The 20,576-nt window shown below is 50.1% G+C and overlaps 1 protein-coding gene across 1 annotated transcript in view; it reads right to left on the bottom strand.

Annotated features, from left to right (window-relative positions):
* sdk2b (sidekick cell adhesion molecule 2b) overlaps positions 1-20,576 on the bottom strand; it is a 92,182-nt gene that overhangs the window by 30,643 nt on the left and 40,963 nt on the right. Inside the window, exons 13-28 of the mRNA XM_035401039.1 lie at positions 19,181-19,317; positions 18,057-18,204; positions 16,906-17,046; positions 16,029-16,210; positions 14,562-14,677; positions 12,780-12,975; positions 12,247-12,345; positions 11,965-12,156; positions 8,889-9,010; positions 8,685-8,794; positions 8,078-8,228; positions 6,890-7,127; positions 4,163-4,278; positions 3,582-3,771; positions 3,193-3,291; positions 2,758-2,952 (exon numbers count right to left, since the gene is read on the bottom strand). Of these exons, the coding sequence (XP_035256930.1) occupies positions 2,758-2,952; positions 3,193-3,291; positions 3,582-3,771; positions 4,163-4,278; positions 6,890-7,127; positions 8,078-8,228; positions 8,685-8,794; positions 8,889-9,010; positions 11,965-12,156; positions 12,247-12,345; positions 12,780-12,975; positions 14,562-14,677; positions 16,029-16,210; positions 16,906-17,046; positions 18,057-18,204; positions 19,181-19,317 (2,432 nt within the window). The remainder of the gene's footprint in view (positions 1-2,757; positions 2,953-3,192; positions 3,292-3,581; positions 3,772-4,162; positions 4,279-6,889; positions 7,128-8,077; positions 8,229-8,684; positions 8,795-8,888; positions 9,011-11,964; positions 12,157-12,246; positions 12,346-12,779; positions 12,976-14,561; positions 14,678-16,028; positions 16,211-16,905; positions 17,047-18,056; positions 18,205-19,180; positions 19,318-20,576) is intronic.

The raw sequence follows: 20,576 nt of genomic DNA, 5'->3' as shown, positions 1-20,576 counted from the left end.
GACTTTTGATGGCTGTCACATTGATTGGTCGATTTGTCCCTGAAACCTCTGTACACGGCCACAAACAGACAAGGCTCAGCCCAGTTTCCATGGAAAAGGCGCAAGCGGGCTCCAAAGCGGATTAAATGCTTTTGTTTTTCTGGCAGAACACAGCCCCATTAAATACAGCGCTGGTCTCCTCTGCTTGACCCAGCCGGCCAGTTCACACTTTGCGTCCATGTTCATTGATTTATTTTCAACGCCAACTGAGCCCTTTCCAAATAACAAGACAAAAAAAAACTCAAATAAACAAACTGCATGCACGTTTGTAAGGAATTAATTTGTGCAGAAGTACAAATTATCCAGTGGGACCCTCTGAGAGGGAGATGTTGTCAAAGTATGGAAAAGCAGAAATAAAGGTTGACTAGTACAGAGCGCGGATATGTCAGACATGCTCGCTTAGCGCGAATCCTCTGAGCCTTGGCTTGTACAACTTAATTTAACATTCTCTTCAAATAAAACCTGTATAATGTTAGATTTAAATCAACATTGCCGTCCTGTCATCACAGTCGGAAAATTATACGGCAATCTCCTAACAGAGAGAGGGAGCGCGCTCAGTTGTGTCTGTTACATTTGGGGTGGAAGCTCCCAAATGAAATATCGCTGCAATGCCCTTTGGGGAGTGTCCCTGACCGACCGTGGGAGTGTCCCGGAGTGGCCTGTTTTGGGCCAGGGCACTGGCAGGGAATGTTGGAACAACACTGGCATTCTTACGGCAATATTCTAAATATACTATCCCTAATAACATGCTCCCCAAGATACCCACACTCAGCACACAGTACAGTAGTGCAGTCACTCAGAAATATACCTCTGAACACACAGCACAGTAGTCTGGTCACTCAGAAATATACCCCTGAACACACAGCACAGTAGTGCGGTCACTCAGAAATATACCCCTGAACACACAGCACAGTAGTGCGGTCACTCAGAAATATACCCCTGAACACACAGCACAGTAGTGCAGTCACTCAGAAATATACCCCTGAACACACAGCACAGTAGTGCGGTCACTCAGAAATATACCCCTGAACACACAGCACAGTAGTGCAGTCACTCAGAAATATACCCCTGAACACACAGCACAGTAGTCCGGTCACTCAGAAATATACCCCTGAACACTCAGCACAGTAGTGCGGTCACTCAGAAATATACCCCTGAACACTCAGCACAGTAGTGCAGTCACTCAGAAATATACCCCTGAACACACAGCACAGTAGTGCGGTCACTCAGAAATATACCCCTGAACACACAGCACAGTAGTGCGGTCACTCAGAAATATACCTCTGAACACACAGCACAGTAGTGCGGTCACTCAGAAATATACCCCTGAACACACAGCACAGTAGTGCCGTCACTCAGAAATATACCCCTGAACACACAGCACAGTAGTGCAGTCACTCAGAAATATACCCCTGAACACACAGCACAGTAGTCCGGTCACTCAGAAATATACCCCTGAACACACAGCACAGTAGTGCAGTCACTCAGAAATATACCCCTGAACACTCAGCACAGTAGGCCGGTCATTCAGAAATATACCCCTGAACACACAGCACAGTAGTGCGGTCACTCAGAAATATACCCCTGAACACACAGCACAGTAGTGCGGTCACTCAGAAATATACCCCTGAACACACAGCACAGTAGTGCAGTCACTCAGAAATATACCCCTGAACACACAGCACAGTAGTGCAGTCACTCAGAAATATACCCCTGAACACTCAGCACAGTAGGCCGGTCATTCAGAAATATACCCCTGAACACACAGCACAGTAGTGCGGTCACTCAGAAATATACCCCTGAACACACAGCACAGTAGTGCAGTCACTCAGAAATATACCCCTGAACACACAGCACAGTAGTGCAGTCACTCAGAAATATACCCCTGAACACACAGCACAGTAGTGCGGTCACTCAGAAATATACCCCTGAACACACAGCACAGTAGTGCCGTCACTCAGAAATATACCCCTGAACACACAGCACAGTAGTCCGGTCACTCAGAAATATATATATAAAAATATCACAGACATATACCTCTCATAACTCAGACGGTGACTCATTTTTATAATGTCACAGGGCCTTTGTATGAGCTTGTGGTTATATTTTAATTATTTTTTATTTTTCTTACCACCCCCACAGCTTCCAGGCTGCATCATAAAAAAAATGCTGTACGTTATGCTTTTTTGGGAAGTTCTTACAACTACAGAAAAAAATCACAAGAAATCATTTCCATAACTTCTAAAGAATAAATTAGTTGTATGGTTCGTTATACAAGGTGATATAATATATACACAAGCATTATATATACATGTGTATATATTATGGTGAAAATGACAGGGTGGCAGTGTAGTACAGTGGGTAAAGGACTGGTCTTTTAATCTAAAGGTTGAGGGACACTACCCGGAAATTGAACCATCGCACCCTTGAGCACGGTACTGAACTTGTATTGCTTCAGTGTATATATGCAGCTGTCTAAATGGATGCAATGTAAATACCATGCAAAACTTGTGCAAGTCCTCTGGATAAGATGCATATTGCAGGGCCTAATGTGATGTTTGCAGTGTTGATGTTCTTTGGCCTCTTTGAGAAGTCTTATGCCAAACTGCTCTCAGTGATGTTTCTCTCATTACACCCGTGAAGTTGAGTCCTAGCATGTTTGAAGGTGTGATCGTGCTGTGCCGTGATAGGCTAACAGACAGCCGTGTGACCCAGTACCTCTCTTCTCCGTGGTAACCACCAGGGCTTCGGCCGCCTCCCCCCAGCCCTTGCGGGTCTGGGCCGTGATGCGGAACACGTAGACGGATTCGGGCTTCAGCCCCGTCACCGTGTACTGGCGCGCGCTGGGGTTGAGCACGTCCACGGTCGCCGTGTTGCTATTGGTGGAGTTCAGCCGGTACGTGATCTGATAGGCTGAGGGGAAACATGAGTCAGCCAGGTCAGTGCAAAGCGATAAAGACTTTGTGTGTGTGTGTGTGTGTTTGTGCGTGTGGGTGTGTGTGTTTATGTGTATGTGTATGCGTGTGTGTGTACGTGTGCGTGCGCATGAGTGTGTATGTGTGTGCATGTATAAGTGTGTATGTGTAGTGTGTGTGTGTGTGTGTGTCTATTTGTGTGTGTATACGTGTGTGCACGTGTGTGTGTGTGACTCACCCAGGATGATGCCGTTGGGCTGGGCGGGGGATTGCCAGATGAGCCGCACTGACGTGGTGCGTACCTCAGGGAACAGGATTCCCACAGGCGGCCCGGGCACTGCAGCAGGGGAACAGGGTCACAACATCATCAGCAGGAACCAGCAGGGGGCGCTCTACCATCAGCCGAATTTACACCAGTCTCTCCACATGAGGCTCATTTAGAACGCACTCCTGCTCAGACACTGGCTCATTGCTGTCGGATAGGTGTGTGTACAGGCTAATGCAATTACAGCCTTCCAGCTGCTCGGCCTGGCTAATCGCCTGCTCCTCTCTGCTCAGTGCCAGAGCTGGGCGTCCTACACATCGGGCGTGGCTGCGGTTATTCAGGGGGCCGGTTGCCATGCCTACCATCGTCCAGGGTGCGCTCCAGGATGGGGGGCGCGCTGGGCATCCCGTCCCCGATGCGGGTGAAGGCCAGGACCTGGATCTCGTACAGGACGTACTTCCCCAGCCCGTTGAGCTGGACGCTGTGAGTGGCGTTGCCCTCCACCGTCCAGAACTGGAGAGGGGAGTCCGAGTCCTTCTCCTTATACACCACCTGGGAGAGGGGGAGAGGGCAAGAGGGGGGAGAGAGAAGGGGAGAGAGAGTGGCAGGGGGAAAAGAGGGGCAGAGGGGAGAAAGAGAGAGAGAAGGAGAAAGGGGGGGAGACAGAATGTAAAAAAAAGGGGAAAGAGAGAATCTTATTAGCCTCATCAAAATCATCAGCACAAATGTGATCACTGTTTTGACACTGGCGGTGGTGAGTTGTGTGAGAAACGAGGAGGAAACGGAAAGAGGCAGTGATGTCATTCATTAAAGACGCGCCCCGCTGCGTGGTTTGAGTGACAGCAGGGAAACTCTGATCCCCACTCTGGGCCTGTAGGATCCAAGGCTAGACTCAGGGTCAGGGCTGTGGTTTGTGGGTGCCGATTCGCTGCCTCAAACGCACCTTGTACCCCAGGATCAGCCCGTTCCTGTCAGGCTCCGGGACCTCGAACCAGCGCACCAGGATGCTGCTGGAGGTGGTGGCGAAGGACGAGACGTTGGTGGGGCCGCAGGAGGGGACTGTGGGAGAGAGAGAGGGGGGGGGGGGGGGGGGGTCAGAGGTCATTAGGGTCGCTGTGAGAGGTGCGTGAGGAGGGCGTTGGGACGACCTGCTCTCCGGCAGCTCAAACAGGCTTACTGGAGTTCCCAGGTTAATGAAAGTCAGTCAATCACCAGATGACATGTTTACGGATCTCATAGCATTAAAACTGCAGCACGGATAGCAGGCCGTGTGCACAGCTAGAACCAGCAGTACATCAAAGACCATGGTACCATGGTAACTGCCTGCCAGAGATCTGACCTGACCTTGACCGGGCACAAGGTTTGCAGGTTTGAATCCTACACGGGGCAGTACCATCGCTTTCCCAGGCAAACAAGCTTTTTATTATAAGCAGCATAAAGTAATCATTAAAAACTAGGACACACAGTATCATTGATGTGAAGCACCGTGAGAGCTAATAGCTCCCTCTTGTGGAGAATCTTCAGCCTGCTAAACGTGAGTGAGAGTGAGGAGTGTGTGAGTGTGAGTGAGTGAGCGTGTGAGTGTGTCAGCGAGTGAGTGAGTAAGGGGTTACAAGCCAGGTCCATGAGATGATTCACATCTAAAAATGTGAGCTATGCAAATTTGGCCGAGATAAGAGAGCGGAGTACCTCTACGGAAATAAAAATACTGAGACCCAGCAAGCAAACAGTGGTGGGATAGGGGCGGGGTACGCCCCTTCCTAAAAAAGGAGATCTGGATCGAGGCGTTCTCTGGGAGGGAGAAGCAGAGCAGAAATGCTGACTTTGAGGAATTTTTGCTCAGGCGAAGCAGAAAAGCAGGCAGGATTCCTCAAACTTCCATGTGGTCCTCATTTCCTGATACCTTTCCCGAAAATCCCGTAACCATGGCAACCGGGCAAGTGTGTGGAGTATGTGGAGGGTGGTCCAGGGGGAGAGGGGGGAGGGTCCCAGCGTCAGACAAAACAGGGCCCAAAGCCACGAGAAACACACACCTCCGCTGGACTAGAGCAGGACGTCCCGCTCTACTCAAACTGCTGCTTGCAACCTCGAGCTGTGATTGGCCAGGAATGGTGACGTGTGCCTGAGGCTGGGTTTGAGTGGGAAAAACAGCGTGTGTGCGTGTGCGCGTGAGTGTGTGTGTGTGTGTGCGCGTGAGTGTGTGTGTGTGTGCGTGTGTGTGCGCGCGTGAGTGTGTGTGTGTGTGTGTGTGTGCGCGTGAGTGTGTGTGTGTGTGTGTGTGTGTGCGTGAGTGTGTGTGTGTGTGTGTGTAAGGGGTTTATTATTAGACTCCTACAGGGGCACACACTTCGAGAACAACTGAAACTAAAAGGAAAGGTGGTGAGAAGAAGTAATACGCTATATCTGTAGTGCCCCCTGCAGGCAGATAAAGAACACAGCTTGTTTAAGCCACAAAATAGGGCATTTTGTGGGTCAATGATGAGCAAGAGAAGTTTCATCCACCAAATAACAGGGGGAGCAACAATGTGCTCTTAGTCCCACTCTTGATCAAACTAATTAAAAAAGAAACTCATTTTTGAACCAATTAAAATTATTTTCCCATCACAACAAAACACAACGGTTGGTTCAGTGTAGCACAGTGGGTAAGAAAATGGCCTTGTAGCCGAAAGGTCATAGGTTAAATTCCGGGGGTAGGACACTGCCATTGTACGATTAAGCAAGGTACTAAACCTGCATTGCTTCAGTATATATCCGGCTGTATAAATGGGTACAATGTAAAAGCTGTGTAAGTTGCTCTGGACAAGAGCGTCAGCTAAATGCCTGTAATGTAATGGCTCATTACAAAGTGAAAAAAAAAATCCATAATTACACTGTGAAGTGACTTCGTGACTAAAATATGTAGTTTTAGCAGGGCAGTGGATTTGAGATGAGGAATGGAATGAGTGAATATGAAACAGGGATTTTTGAGCGTGTGTCTGCGGGTGAGAGAAAGAGAGAGAAAGAAAGATTGAGACTATGCGACGTCTTGTTATGTATCTGTTTCTAGCTGATTGCTGTTTATGCTTTGGCAGCGTGTGCCCATTGTACGTGATGCCAAAGCAGCACTTGAACTGAATTAAGAAATGAGACAGTGAGAGAGAGTGAGAGACAAACAGAGACTCTGAGAGGGGAAGAGAGAGAGAGAGAGAGAGAGAAAGAGGGAGGGAGAGAATTAGAGGGAGGAGAGAGAGGTGAAAAAGAAGAGAGAGCAAATGAGAGGGCGTGTGTGAGAGGGATGAAGGGTGAGAGGGAGAGACAGAAAGAAAGAGAGGGAGAGAAAGGAAAAGAGAGGGCGTGTGTGAGAGGGATGGAGGGTGAGAGGGAGAGACAGAAAGAAAGAGAGGGAGCGAGAGGAAAAGAGAGGGCGTGTGTGAGAGGGATGGAGGTTGAGAGGGAGAGACAGAAAGAAAGAGAGGGAGAGAGAGGAAAAGAGAGGGTGTGTGTGAGAGGGATGGAGGTTGAGAGGGAGAGACAGAAAGAAAGAGAGGGAGAGAGAGGAAAAGAGAGGGTGTGTGTGAGAGGGATGAAGGGTGAGAGGGAGAGACAGAGGGAGGGTGAGAGGGAGAGACAGAAAGAAAGAGAGGGAGAGAGAGGAAACGAGGGAGGCAGACGCACGGAGGCGGTGACTCACCGGACTCGCGGGTCCTCCCCCTGACGGGCGGGCTCCAGGGCCCCGCCCCGATGCCGTTGAGGGCCTGCACGCGCACCTCGTACTCGGTCCACTCCTCCAGGTCCTCGATGGTGAACTCGCGCTCCAGCCGGTCGGCGATGGTGTGGGTGAGCGGGCGGCCTGTGGACCCTGTGCGGGCGTACTGCACCCGGTACCCCACCAGCTCCGGGTTTCCATTATACTCCCACTCAGGCAGGGGCTGCAACACAGGGAGCACAGGCTCAGAACTCACTCAACACAGTTACAAAGGAGCACAGGCTCAGAACTCACTCAACACTGGTACAGAGGAGCACAGGCTCAGAACTCACTCAACACAGGTACAGAGGAGCACAGGCTCAGGACTCACTCAACACAGTTACAGAGGAGCACAGGCTCAGAACTCACTCAACACAGTTACAGAGGAGCACAGGCTCAGAACTCACTCAACACAGGTACAGAGGAGCACAGGCTCAGAACTCACTCAACACAGGTACAGAGGAACGCAGGGTCAACACACATAGCGCACAATGCAAAAATGGCTGTGTGTGTGTGCTTGTAATGTGTGTGTCTGTGTATAGTATGTGTATGTGTGTAGAGTGTGTGTGTGTGTGTGTGTGTAGTGTGTGTAGTGTGCGTGTGTGTGTGTGTGTGTAATGTGTGTAGCGTGTGTGTGTGTGTAGTGTGTGTGTGTGTGTCTGTAATGTGTGTAGTGTGTGTAGTGTGTGTGTGTGTGTAGTGCGTGCAGTGTGTGTGTGTGTGTGTAGTGTGTGTAGTGTGTGTGTGTGTGTCTGTAATGTGTGTAGTGTGTGTAGTGTGCGTGTGTGTGTGTGTGTGATGTGTGTAGTGTGTGTAGTGTGCGTATGTGTGTAGTGTGTGTAGTGTGTATGTGTGTAGTGTGTGTAATGTGTGTAATGTGTGTAGTGTGTGTAATGTGTGTAGTGTGCGTAGTGTGCGTGTGTGTGTGTGTGTGATGTGTGTAGTGTGTGTAGTGTGCGTATGTGTGTAATATGTGTAGTGTGTGTAGTGTGTGTAGTGTGTGTATGTGTGTAGTGTGTGTAATGTGTGTAATGTGTGTAGTGTGTGTAATGTGTGTAGTGTGCGTAGTGTGTGTATAGCATATACTGCATGTGCGTGTGTTCATGTGCAGTCAGTCCAGCCGTGCAGACGTACCACCCATCGCAGCCACAGGCTGGTCTCGCTGGCCGTGCGCAGGGTCACGTTAATGGGGGCGATGTCAGGAGGGGCCTGCAGGGTCTGGATCTTACGGGACGGCTGGCTAGGGGGGCTGGTGCCCACAATGTTCACCTGCCGCATTCGGAACCTGTTCACAGATTAAAAGAATAAATGAAGAAAACACTGGTGGGTGAACAGGTGTATTATGGGTACCTGTAGAAGGTGTAAAGGGTATAGAACTGGTCTGGATGGTTACAGATGTTTCATGGTTACCTGTACAAGGCGTAGGGGTAAAGTATGTGTCTATGGAAACATATATTATGGTTCCCAGTAGGTGTCGTAGGGGTATACTGTCTGTACAGTGGTATAGTATTGGTATATGACCATGCGTAGAATGAATACTTGCAGAAGGTTTGGTATAGCTTTTGGTATATGTACAGGTGTATAATGGTTAGCTGTAGAAGGTGTGGTATAGTTTTGGTATAGGTGCATGTGTATTATGGTTAGCTGTACAAGGTGTGGTACAGTTTTGGTATATGTACATGTGCATTATGGCTACCTGTAAAAATGTGTAATAGTTTTGGTGTGTGTTCAGGTGCATTACCTGTAAAAGGTGTAGGGGTTAAGACCAGGCACCTCCAATGATCGGGCGTCAGGCTCGTTGGGAACCTGATGCACCATGACCCAGTCTTCAGCCTCTCCGATCACGCCAATCTGCGCAGGAGGGACAGACGGACAGACGTCAGGGAGGACAGACAGACGCTTGGGAGCTCTGCGTCTCTGCGGTCGAAGAGCGATGGCGGCTCACCTGAGCCTCCACCTGCCAGCGTGAGATGGAGGTCTTGCCGTCGTAGCCGGGTTTGAACTGCAGGGTGACGGAGCGGGGGCCGATGTTGGAGATGGCCATGTTGGTGGGGGGACCAGGCAGCTCTGTGGGGGGGGGGGGGGGGGGGGGGGGGAAGTTGAGTGGTGGCAAGAAGGTAAAACAATATCAGTGGAAATTCACTCTTCCCAAAACCCAGCAATCAACTACTTCACACATGATTCAAGAAGAAAGGAACCAGGAAGACCAGTCACTCCAATATCTTGTAGTCTGTTAGCGGGCAGCAATATGGGGCTATAGTGGGATTGCTCTGAATGCCAAATCTGCCTTCGAGCATCACGCTCCAGTGTTCCACTGGCAGCCCCGAGCGTAACCACGCACCCGCCACAGACTTTTTTGAACCCGGGGCACGAGTCCAATGAGAGAGGCTGAGGACTCCGGACCCTGCACGTAGGGTAACAGAGAGCCAGCAGCCCAGAGCGGCTCCTTTCAGCATAAGAGTTTACAGACATCTACGCAATTGAAGAGTTTAGTGCTCATTTTAGGGTTCACTCTGCTGCTTTGGTCAAATATCAGTCATTCTGACACACAAAAGCTCTTTGCTGTGTCTTTCCTTGCTATACATAGACAAAACGTGAGATTGTGCTTTTAAAACGATTATGCACTTGCAGTGAGTGAGACTATGCATTTCAGCAGAGTACAGATTTAAGAGGAGTGAGATTGTGCACTTTAGCAGAGTATGCATTTAAAGAGTGAGATTTAGCTTTTAAGCAGATTATGCACTTACATTAAAAAGAGTGAGATTGTGCTTTTAAAAAGATTATGCACTTAAAACGAGTGAGATTGTTCTTTTAAAAAGATTATGTACTTAAAATGAGTGAGATTGTGCTTTTAAGAAGATTATGCACTTAAAACAAGTGAGATTGTGCTTTTAAGAAGATTATGCACTTAAAACAAGTGAGATTGTGCTTTTAAGCAGAGTACTGCATGCACTTAAGACGAGTAAAAATGTGCTTTTAAGCAGAGTATGTACTCCAAACGAGTGAGATTGTGCTTTTAAACAGATTATGCACTTACAAGGAGTGAGACTGTGCACTTAAGCAAAGTATGCACGTACGACGAACGGCTGAAGCCAGTGGGATTAAAATGAGAGCAGCCGCAGCCTGTGCAGTAAGATGGAGGACGCAGGAGCAAATGCGATTACGCAGCGAATGCATTACTGATCCCAAACCCGGGGCGGTGGGCTGCCACCAGCGTCGAAAGAGCCAAATTTTAAAAAGCACCAGAGGTTATTCTATCAGAAAATGGAATCCAGAGGGATGTGTTTTTTTCCCCCTCTGGATGTGCCAAGCTTTTATAAATCAGCTCTTTTAACATTGTCTTGCCGCATGCCTGCTTTTATCCAGAAAAACATATTTCAAAGACTTTACTTTCTACTCCACAAAATGCACCTTTTTTAACTTACTTTTTTTCAGAACGCCTTATAAACTTATTTGAAGTGCTAGCACGATAAACTAAAAGTGAGTGTTTAAGAATATATTTCAAAAGCTCTTTTCTTACAGCCCAAGGGCAAAGCAGAATGAAGCGCCTCTCACAAATATAATGTACCTGACCACAAAAATTCCTAAACAATAGTGCCAAACGGAGAGTAAATCCAAATATGCTTTTATTCCCACTGCCAAAAGTACATTCTTGAAAGTTTCTGGCACAACCCTACTGCCACACAAGAGTGTCATATATGGAGTTTATGACTGACCTACAGCGCTCTCTAGTGATAGATATATGTACTGCAACAATTATCAAAATCTCATGGGTATCTTAAATTTGTTTTCAATTTAAGTTTTCTTTTTTTGTGTACAATGGATCTGCAGCATTGCATGTGCAAAACTATCTGAGAAGCCAAAAATAATATAAAAAATAACGTACATGATAAGTGAATGCACACACACACGTGCACACACACACACACACACACACACACACAGGGAGGAACATTATACCGCTTTCCTTGCAGGACGCCGACATGCTGCGGATGTCTAAATAAAGACATCGACACAGACATGCTACTGCGCTCAGGGTTTTCCAGTGCACCGTCAGCACTAATTAAAAACCCGTTAATTAAAAGTGAGCGCACCGAACGCGCGCCGCGGCTACAGTATCCGCTAAACGCCGTCCTTCAGGAAATCCACGCTATATCGGGAGAGGAGCAGATGGCCAAAGTGCGACTGCAACGCTTCTCTCCGAGCGGTTCATTTCCAGCCGAACTTAAACACATTTGCTTCCCCGCTGAATAAACACTCCCATTCCAGGCTGGTGGGGGGGGGGGGGGGGGGCGTGCAGAGCCGCTTCCCAGAGCTCCGTGATGGAGTGGCGTTCGTCGCGCCCAAATGGCCCTCATCCCTCTCTCCGGCGGGCCGGGCACCGGCGGCGGATAATTTAATGACGGGCGCGGTGCCCGGAATGGTAATTCACCCGCCCTCCATCCCTACGGGACTGCCCGGGAAAACCGGGCGAACCTGGCAGGAAGCGTCGCTAAGGCTACGCGCCGGCCGCACGCAGCTTCCTGTCCCCGATCTGCGCGGTAGCTCAACCGGCCCTCGGGGACCCATAAGGGAACACATCACAACCAAACGCTAATCAGGAAGACTGTTCACACGGGTATAAAGACATCCAGGTTCCCTGTCACTGTCCATCAGCATTAGCCCTACTTACTAATAGACTGGAGCCAATCTCAAACTGTAGGTCAGCATAACTGAGGTATTGAGACCAGAAGGTTTATGGACCATAAAATTGATTTCATAGACTCCTACATATATATATATATATATATTAATGTACTGTATTATACTGAAGTATTGACTTCCCTGCTATTTCAGAGTCATACCCCTGATGTACACAGGTTCAGAAGGACTTGGAACCCACTTCAGTCAGAATCAGGTTGTGGTGAGACAGTTACTGAGGTCTCCGGGCCTGTCGCACGCACAGAGATACCGCGGGGGGGCGGGGTGGAAGGGGGACGGGAGTGTGACTGGGCGCGGGGGCGTACGAAACGGGCCCTGACCTGGCGGGACGCCGGAGGAGATGGTGGAGGAGGACAGCTGTCCCTGGCCTTTGGAGGTCATGCCGGCCACCTCGATGGTGTAGGTGGTGAGCGCGGTCAGGCCAGTGACGCGGTACTCCAGCGTGACGTTGGGCAGGTAGTGCGTCACCCGCGTGTTGGTGCGGTTGAACTCCTCCCAGGAGATCCGGTAGCCTGCGGGAGGAGGGAGGAGTCAGGCCACTCTGATCCGGCGATGGGGGAGGGGGTGGTGGGTGTGGCTGGGGGCTGGGTAGGCGGGGCTACCTGTGAGGATGCCGTTCTTCTCGTGCGGCTCCCTCCAGCTCACTTTCAGAGACGTGTCCAGGATCTCAGTGAAGCTCAGGTGGCCGACAGCACCAGGGGCTGGAAACAGGAGAGTGACATAGTTAACAATACTGACCACAACGCGGTTAACACTACAGACCACAACAGTGGGCCATGTCAGTGGGCAGTGTCAGTGGACAGTGTCAGAGTGGGAAGTGTCAGTGAGTAGGGTCAGTGGACAGTGTCAGAGTGGGCAGTGTCAGTGGGCAGTATCAGTGGGTAGGGTCAGTGGGTACAGTGTCAGTGGGCTGTGTCAGTGGACAGTGTCAGAGTGAGCAGTGTCAGTGGCCAGTGTCATTGGGCTGTGTCAGTGGACAGTGTCAGAGTGGGCAGTGTCAGTGGGCAGTGTCAGTGGACAGTGTCAGAGTGGGCAGTGTCAGTGAGAAGGGTCAGTGGACAGTGTCAGAGTGGGCAGTGTCAGTGGCCAGTGTCAGTAGGTACAGTGTCAGTGGGGCAGGGTCAGTAATACTCACTGTCCTCGTGTGTACGCAGGCCCTTTGGGGGGCTGTGCGGCCCGTCCCCAGGGGTGGTGAAACACAGCACAGAGGTGAAATATTCCGTAAACTTTTTCAGCCCCGTGATGTAGCCAACGTGCACGCTGTCCTGGAAATTGGGCCGCACCGTCACCACGGTAACCTCCTCCTCCTGACCTGGTTCCCATGCCAACAGCTAAGATAAAAAAAATATGGGGGAAATATTTTTGAACAACAACAAAAAAGAAGGTCATTCTAAAAACCAAACTGACGTTTCTGACTCTCGACAAAGCCCCATGAATCACTTTTGATGTCACTTCCTGTTTGTAGTGTTCGAGCCTCACAGAGCCATTGCTTGAGAGAGGAAGAGCAGGCCTATTGGCTGATCTGGAATCAGTCCATCGAGTAAAGAAAAACTGCCTTGAGAACAGGAGCACAATACCGTAGCTTAGCGCCAGAGCAGAGGGACCGCACTCACATCGGGAACAACAGCAGAAAAAGGCAGCGAATCGCAGACAAGAAAGCGTGTTTGGCTAATGGCTCCCTCTGGCACTCATGTTTTAACAGGGCGGTTTTTTCCCAGGTCTCCCTGGGAAAGAGCAGAAGGCTGGCAGCAGTAGGCGTGAGACGCGTCGGGATTCAACGCCGCCTCTCTCTCACTCTCTCTCTCTCTCATGCTCTCTCGCTCAGCAGCCATCTCCAAGGACGGCCCCGGCCACCCCAACCGTGTTTCTGGGGGGTTGGGGATTGGGGTGGGGGTGGGGGGGGGGTGCGGGAGGAAGGGGTTGGAAAAAAAGGGTGCCCCACCCCTCCCTAAACAGCCCTCTTGTTCCCTTTCAGATCCCGGGAGAGAGGGAAGCTTTTTGTTCTCACAGAAAGTCTCCCGTGAGAAACAGACCTAAATCCCGGGCTCGTCTAAATTAGAATGAAACTGAAACCACGGTGGAATTACTGCCTTGTTAAAAAAAAACCTTTCTCGGAGCGTCCCAGCCTTTATATTAGCGCCGTGCTCTGCGTGTAGCCGTCCCCGGGCGGCCCTGCTAATGCACACAGCTGGTCCTGAACATCGATGTGAGCAGTAGCTACAGCCGCACGTGCTCTCGGGACGCTGAACACGCGACGCTAATAGAGCGGTGCTTGCGCTCGCACGTGAGAAGTAAAAGGGGGGAACGGCGCGGGGAATTGAGCAGAACGAGACGGGACGGGGCGAGGAGGCGGCTGGGGAGAGAAGCGTTGCCGTGGGAAACAGGAGGAGAGGTCATTGATGGATGTGTGGTTACTATGACGGTGGCCAGGATCTTGCTACCAAGTTTCTTCCGGGCCAAGTAACAGAGCAGAGGGAGGGGTGGGGTGGGCCGGACACCAAGAAGGCCAGACGCAGGACAGATGCAGGGCCAATATGTAGCTGAGACATTGAACAGCTGCAGAGGAGACGGGTGAGCAGAAGTGCAGACGAGCTCCCGGAGACAAGTTGTGACATAAACCCTGCAGGTCATCCTGACCACACTGTGGCGCTGTAGAGGCCTGAATGAAGAGGTGTCCCACATCTCTTACTGTCCTTTGCGTATGCATGGTAATGTGTGACCAGTGGTGGAATCAATCAGCAACCACACACACACACACACACACACCCACGCACGCAGACACGCACACATGCACATACACACAAGCGCACACAAATGCCACGCACACAAATTCATGCACACACAATACTTGCCCGGTGAGCATCAGTTCACCCCCCCAGCAGGTAGGGGGCGACCAGCAGAAAGAAACAGCGCTCACCTTGTAGCCCTGGTTGATGCCGTTGATGAACTGGGGGCTGGGGGCGGTCCAAGTGAAGCGGATGGTGGTAGAATTGACAGCCTCTGCCTGCACGTTGCCCGGGGGAATAGTGGGCACTGTGGGAAGGGGGGGGGGGAGGTGAGGTCAAAACCCCGAACAGGTCTATACCTGCAGCTCCTGTCACCACACCTCTGAGGAGCGTTCACAGGAAACAGTGCCGCCCCCACCTCCCCCCAATCACACCACAGCTTCAGAATAGCACAGGTAAGAGACATATCGACATTACTTTCTCACGCTGTCGCCCAGGGGAGTGGCACCCACCCTCCCCTTTCCGGGAGAAAACTAATTTGAGGGGTGTGGAAGGTATTTCAGTCTCACAGAGTCATACGGCGACACAAGCAAGCAGGTCAGTTCCAGAGCAGAGCACTGCCCAAGCACATTATTGAAAGGGCCGGTTTGTTCGACTTCTACTTGTACTTTTGGATACAAAGCAGATATTTTATTTTTGCAGTGTGACAGATGTTTTAAAAAGTATGAAATTCTTCCTCGGGGGGACGGAACAGTAGTGCCACTCTCTGTGGGAGGGGGAGTATCACGCTGCAGTTTTAAAAAAAATCATACCTTCTGTTATTTGCTTCTGAAAAATAATCCCTGCTGTTAAAACAATGCAACACATATTAGTGTCTATGATCTTTGTGCAGATGTGCTGTAAAGAATCTATTTTATTCTTGCATGCGTTACTGTGTATGTACCAGACCTCTCTCTCAATCCACACCTCTCCGACAGACATGTATATATGCACTGAAAAAAAAAATTCTGTCACAACAAGTGTCTTAACATAGTGATTAAAAAAAAAAAAATTCTCTCTCAAGTAGAAAATTGTTAATTAACTTTTTGCTTGTCAAGTGAAATTTTATTACCTCATTGGCAAATCTTTAAATGAGCCAAACTGTCTCACCTCATTGGCAGTCCTTTTGTCTCATTTAGAAGAAAAGTACTGTGAAAAAGAAAAGTACTCCACCCTTCGTATCTCCCCCTCACGTGCTGGGGAGATATGAAGGGTGGAGACTCATCCTGTGAAAGAGAGGATCTCTCGTTCCTCTGCTCGAGGTGGTCCTGGCTCTGACGGGCAGGCGAGAGGTGGGGGGGGGGGGGGGGGGTGCCAGTCTGCGTTCAGCGTGCTGCCGATTCTCATTTTTCCCCCACACGTGTGGTGCAGCTTGGGCGTGTTTAGAACAGTGCGAACAGCAAAATGGTGCACAGAGTTGCAGCTTTTCCGCTGCGCAGGTGCAGCCATGCAGCTCGCGGGCGGTACACTCAAATCTGCATCGCTCAGTCTGCGCGTACGTCCACTTCAGCTGGTGTACGCCAGTTGGGCAGGGCATGTCCAAGGTCAAAAAACACATTCCCCGCCCAATCAGAGGTCCGGCGTACAATGTAGTGCAAGGCGACGCGATGCAGTCTCACCTCCCTGGAGGGTCCACTCGGTCACCTTGTGGCTGAAGGTTCCGAGCCCCGCCCCGTTGTAGGCGGCCACCTCGATCTCGTAGTTGGTCCAGATGATCAGGTCCTCGAGCAGGAGGTTGGTCACGTCGGGGTTGGTGATGTTCTTGTACTGGTATCCCACGGGAAGCCCAGCCAGACAGTACCTGAGAGGAGAGAGGCGCCATCACCTCAAGACCACGCGTCTCTTTTTCTGTTCTTCATGTGTAGGTGTGCTTTCACCCCAACCCTAATAAAGCTCACCTCGTTCAACAGCTACAGCAGGGCTGCCCAGCCCTGTTCCTGATCTACTGTCCTCCACGCTTTCACCCCAACCCTAATAAAGCACACCTCATTCAACAGCTAGAGCAGGGCTGCCCAGCCCTGTTCCTGATCTACTGTCCTCCACGCTTTCACCCCAACCCTAATAAAGCACACCTCATTCAACAGCTAGAGCAGGGCTGCCCAACCCTGTAACTGATCTACTGTCCTCCAGGCATTCACCCCAACCCTAACAAAGCACACCTCATTCAACAGCTAGAGCACGGCTGCCCAACCCTGTTCCTGATCTACTGTCCTCTCAACCCTAATAAAGCACACCTCATTCAACAGCCAGAGATCTCCTTCAGCAGCTAATTAGAAGAGTCAGGTGAGCTTTGTTAGGGTTGGAGTGAAAGCCTACAGGACGGTAGATCTCCAGGAACAGGGTTGGGCAGCCCTGGTTAAAGGCCTTACCAGCCTGAGGGCTTCCTCTGTCCGTGCGTGTCTGTATCACACAATGTCAGAACGGCCCACTGTCTAGGGTCCAGCTGTCCGGACTGAGCATGTGCGAGGTGGGGGTGCGAGGTGGGGGGGGACTCACCGCACGGCGTAGCCCCGCAGTAGTCCGTTCTGGTGGCTCTCTGGGGGGGGCTGCCACTGGATCATGATGGACTGGTTGGTGCGGCCGCTGGCGATGACGTTCTGCGGGGGGGCGCTGGGGGGCTCCTCTGGCAGGGAGAGCCTGGGAGGGAGGGAGGGAGGGAGGGGGGCACACAGGGCGGTGTCACACACCTGATTGACAGACTACAGCCACCCAATCTGTCTGTCTGCCTCCTCACCTGTCAGTGTGTCTGCTTCTCTGTCTGCCTTTTTCATAGACATGAAAGGGGGGTGAACGGGCTGTTCTCATCATTATGTGTTCTTATGTTCTAGAGCTGGTGAATGGCCTGTTCTCCTCATTAAGTATTCTCGTGTCCTCATATCTGAGTGTCTGTCTGTCTGTCTGTCTGTCTGTCTGTCTAACAAAGCGAGAGCCCTTCCTGGAGACGCCGCAGGGAAATGCGCTAGTCCCGCACAGAGGGAATCATGGGAAGAGACAAAGAAGGAGGACGTGTGAAGGAGACGGGTCGGCTCTGCGGCGACAGAAAGAAACGCTTCTCGACTCAATTCAGCGCGGCGGCTCGCAATTCCCCCGTTGCCGCGGAAGCGACAGACGGAGCGAAGACGGTGTCGAGGAGAAAAAGCCAAGATTGTTTGATACGGAATCTAAAAGCAACACAGAAGGGCCCCTCTGAATATCTGGCCTGGTTGCGCAGTTCTGGGCCCCCCCCTGTGGGGTTCTGCCACCTCGACCGACACACGGCAGCTGCTCTGATTGGTGCTGAGGACTCATGGAAGACGCAATGCACTCTGGGGATTTGAGTCTGTTTTTTTAAAGGAATGATTAATTCTGGCTCTCCTGTCTGCCTCTGTGTGTGTGTGTGTGTGTGTGTGAGTGAGTCACACCTTCTGCTGTGTGTGTGAGTGTGTGTGACACACCTTCTGTTGTGTGTGTGTGTGTACTCATGTTTGGGACACACCCACCCACACACACACACACACACACACAAACTATGTTCACAGCTAACACTGAGTCCCTCAGGTACCCGGGGCCAAAAACAAACCTACAAGGTGACTGAGAAAAACCTGGAGTTGGCTGATTGGATACAAATGTCACAGCTTGTGGAAGATGCATTGTGGGTAATGACTCACCGCTCAGTTTCCCTGCTGAATTGCCCTTTCCCCACGTCGTTGACCGCACACAGCCGGAACTGGTAGGAGCGTGCCGGGATGAGTCCGCTGACCGTCACCGCACTGGACTCTGGGTCGATGTTCGCCAGGAGGACTGTCCACGGGGCATCTGGGAGGACACACAGACAGACGCACAGACGCACAGACACACAGACACAATTACCACCTCTGATTGGGGGAATACAGATTTATCTCAGCCCTTTAGCTAGTTGTACCTTTGTTAAGTCCCAAAAGACGGCCCGAGTTGCAATGACCAGGGACTACAATGGACAGGAACACAACAGAAGCCACTAACCAGAAAATGAGTCAATGTGTACACAACAATAACAACAAAAAAAGTTTATTACAACATAAGACAAAACAAAACAACAGAACACATTACCCATATGTAGGTTTATAGGATGGCACAGGCAGACGGGCCAGAGCTAGGCTACTCCTCATCTAAAACAAAACTCAGTACCAAACATCCCTACCGGGGCAAATCAAAAGGAATGAGTCTTCTGAAAAATACTCTCCCTACGCTGGCTTATCTATCTAAGACTTTGTTAAAAATCTGAAAGAAAAGAAACTGCCTGAGCACCAGTAACCTTCTGCAAAATTACTCTGACAAAAACTGAAAACAAAACATACAGCAACACATGGTAGCTGTAAATTCTAAAACCACAAGGAAGCAAAGTGAGTCTTAAAAGGAGTCTCAGAAACTGAACGTGAAATCAGGCTTTCATCCACTTGCACCATCAGGTGAAGACAGGCAAGACCTAGCGGGGGCACTGTCATGCTGAAACAGCAAAGGGCCTTCCCCAAACTGTTGGGGAAGCACAGAATCGTCTAGAATGTGATTGCATGCTATAGCATTAAGGTTTGCCTACAATGGAACTAAGGGGTCTAGCCCAAACCGTGAAAAACAGCCCCAGACCAAGGGGCGTCCAGATACTTTTGGTCATATACTGTACCTGTCAGTAATCCCACTTTCTCCTGTACCTGAGAAAATAGGCCCACTGTGCTTTCACTCTCTGTCCCAGTACTCCAGCCCCGCTCCCCCCCCCCCCCCACCACCACCTCCCCACCCGGCCCAGGTGACTCACTGTTCTCAGACACCTCCAGGATGTAGCGAATGAGGGGACTGTTTCCGTCGAAGGGCTTGGACCAGGTCAGGTTAATGGCTCTCTTCTCTGAGGAGCTCAGCACGGCACTGGGGTTCTCTGGGGCGTGCGGGAGCTGCCTGTAATACAGAGAGAGAGAGAGAGAGATAGAGAGAGAGCAAAAGAGTAAAGCACACACACATATATATATATATATATGTGCTGATTATGCCACATGTGCGTATAATATGTGTATATTAGTTTACAGGTTGTATTATTATTTTTTTTAATCTATTTTTGTTATTACTGCTGTTCTTTGTAACTCTTGCATTTGCAACACTGCATGTCATTCCAATAAAGCACCTTTAAACTAAGAGAGGGAGGGAGGGATGGGCAGAGGGATGAAGGGAGGGGAGAGAGAGAGGGGGCAGAGAAGGGATAAAAGAGGATACAGAAAATAAAGAGCAAAGGGAAAATGATGAAGTGAGATGGACAGAAGATAGACAGACAGGAGGAGAGTGAGAAATGGACAATAAGCAAGTGACAGAGATGGGGATAGACAGAAGGAGAGAGTAACGAAGGAAGACAATTAGATAGTGAGGGAGAAAAAGAAAGGGAGAGATACATTTGCTCTTGATATACAGTGGCACACTTACTCCCACACTAACGTAAATGCATACAAATCCACAGAGCCGTGAAAAAATAAGAACAAATAAACATTTCAGCAAACCATATGGCAGATGAGTAATTTAGTGTGGAGGGCACACAGCCCTACTGGAAAAAAAACAACAACCAATTTTCAGGTTGAGGAATAAAAAAGCTTTATCAAGCTATTTCTGTGACTGGCAATTGTGCACGGTAAAAAAGTGGCTGTTAAAATGTGAGACAGTCAAAGCGAGAAAGAGAGAAAAGAGAGAAAGGATGCAGAGAGGGAGAACGAGAGAGAGAAAAGAGAGAGAGGATGCAGAAAAAGAGAGGAAGAGAGAGGACACAAAGGAGAGGGCCCCGTGGAGGTCAAGGTTGCCAGGGAAACTAACAGACGCAGAGTGGGGCAATTGGGGAAGATGAACGCAGAAAATTGAGTCTGAGGAGCAGAACAGGAAACTAGCACTGAGAGAGAGACAGCTGGAGAGAGGGGGAGAAGGGGGAGGGAGGGATGGAGAGAGAGAGAGAGAGAGAAAGAGAGAGAAGGTGGGGCTACGCCTAGAAAGCGCTCGGTTAAATGACTAGTGTTAATTTGACTCTTCCGGACTCACTGGGCATTTTAGTGTGCGTGTAGGACAAAGAATCAGTAGAACACAGTGGCCTGTTTAACGCATGTTGCCATTTTATTCTCCAATTACTTATTGTACATTAATTCCAGAGAGACTGACTAACCTTACATGACAATTAAAAATCA

The sequence above is a fragment of the Anguilla anguilla genome, chromosome 2 (genome assembly GCF_013347855.1).
Source record: "Anguilla anguilla isolate fAngAng1 chromosome 2, fAngAng1.pri, whole genome shotgun sequence".
Classification (NCBI taxonomy): domain Eukaryota; kingdom Metazoa; phylum Chordata; class Actinopteri; order Anguilliformes; family Anguillidae; genus Anguilla; species Anguilla anguilla.
The sequence above is the reverse complement of the archived record's forward strand: the minus strand, read 5'-3'. Positions and strand labels throughout refer to the sequence as shown.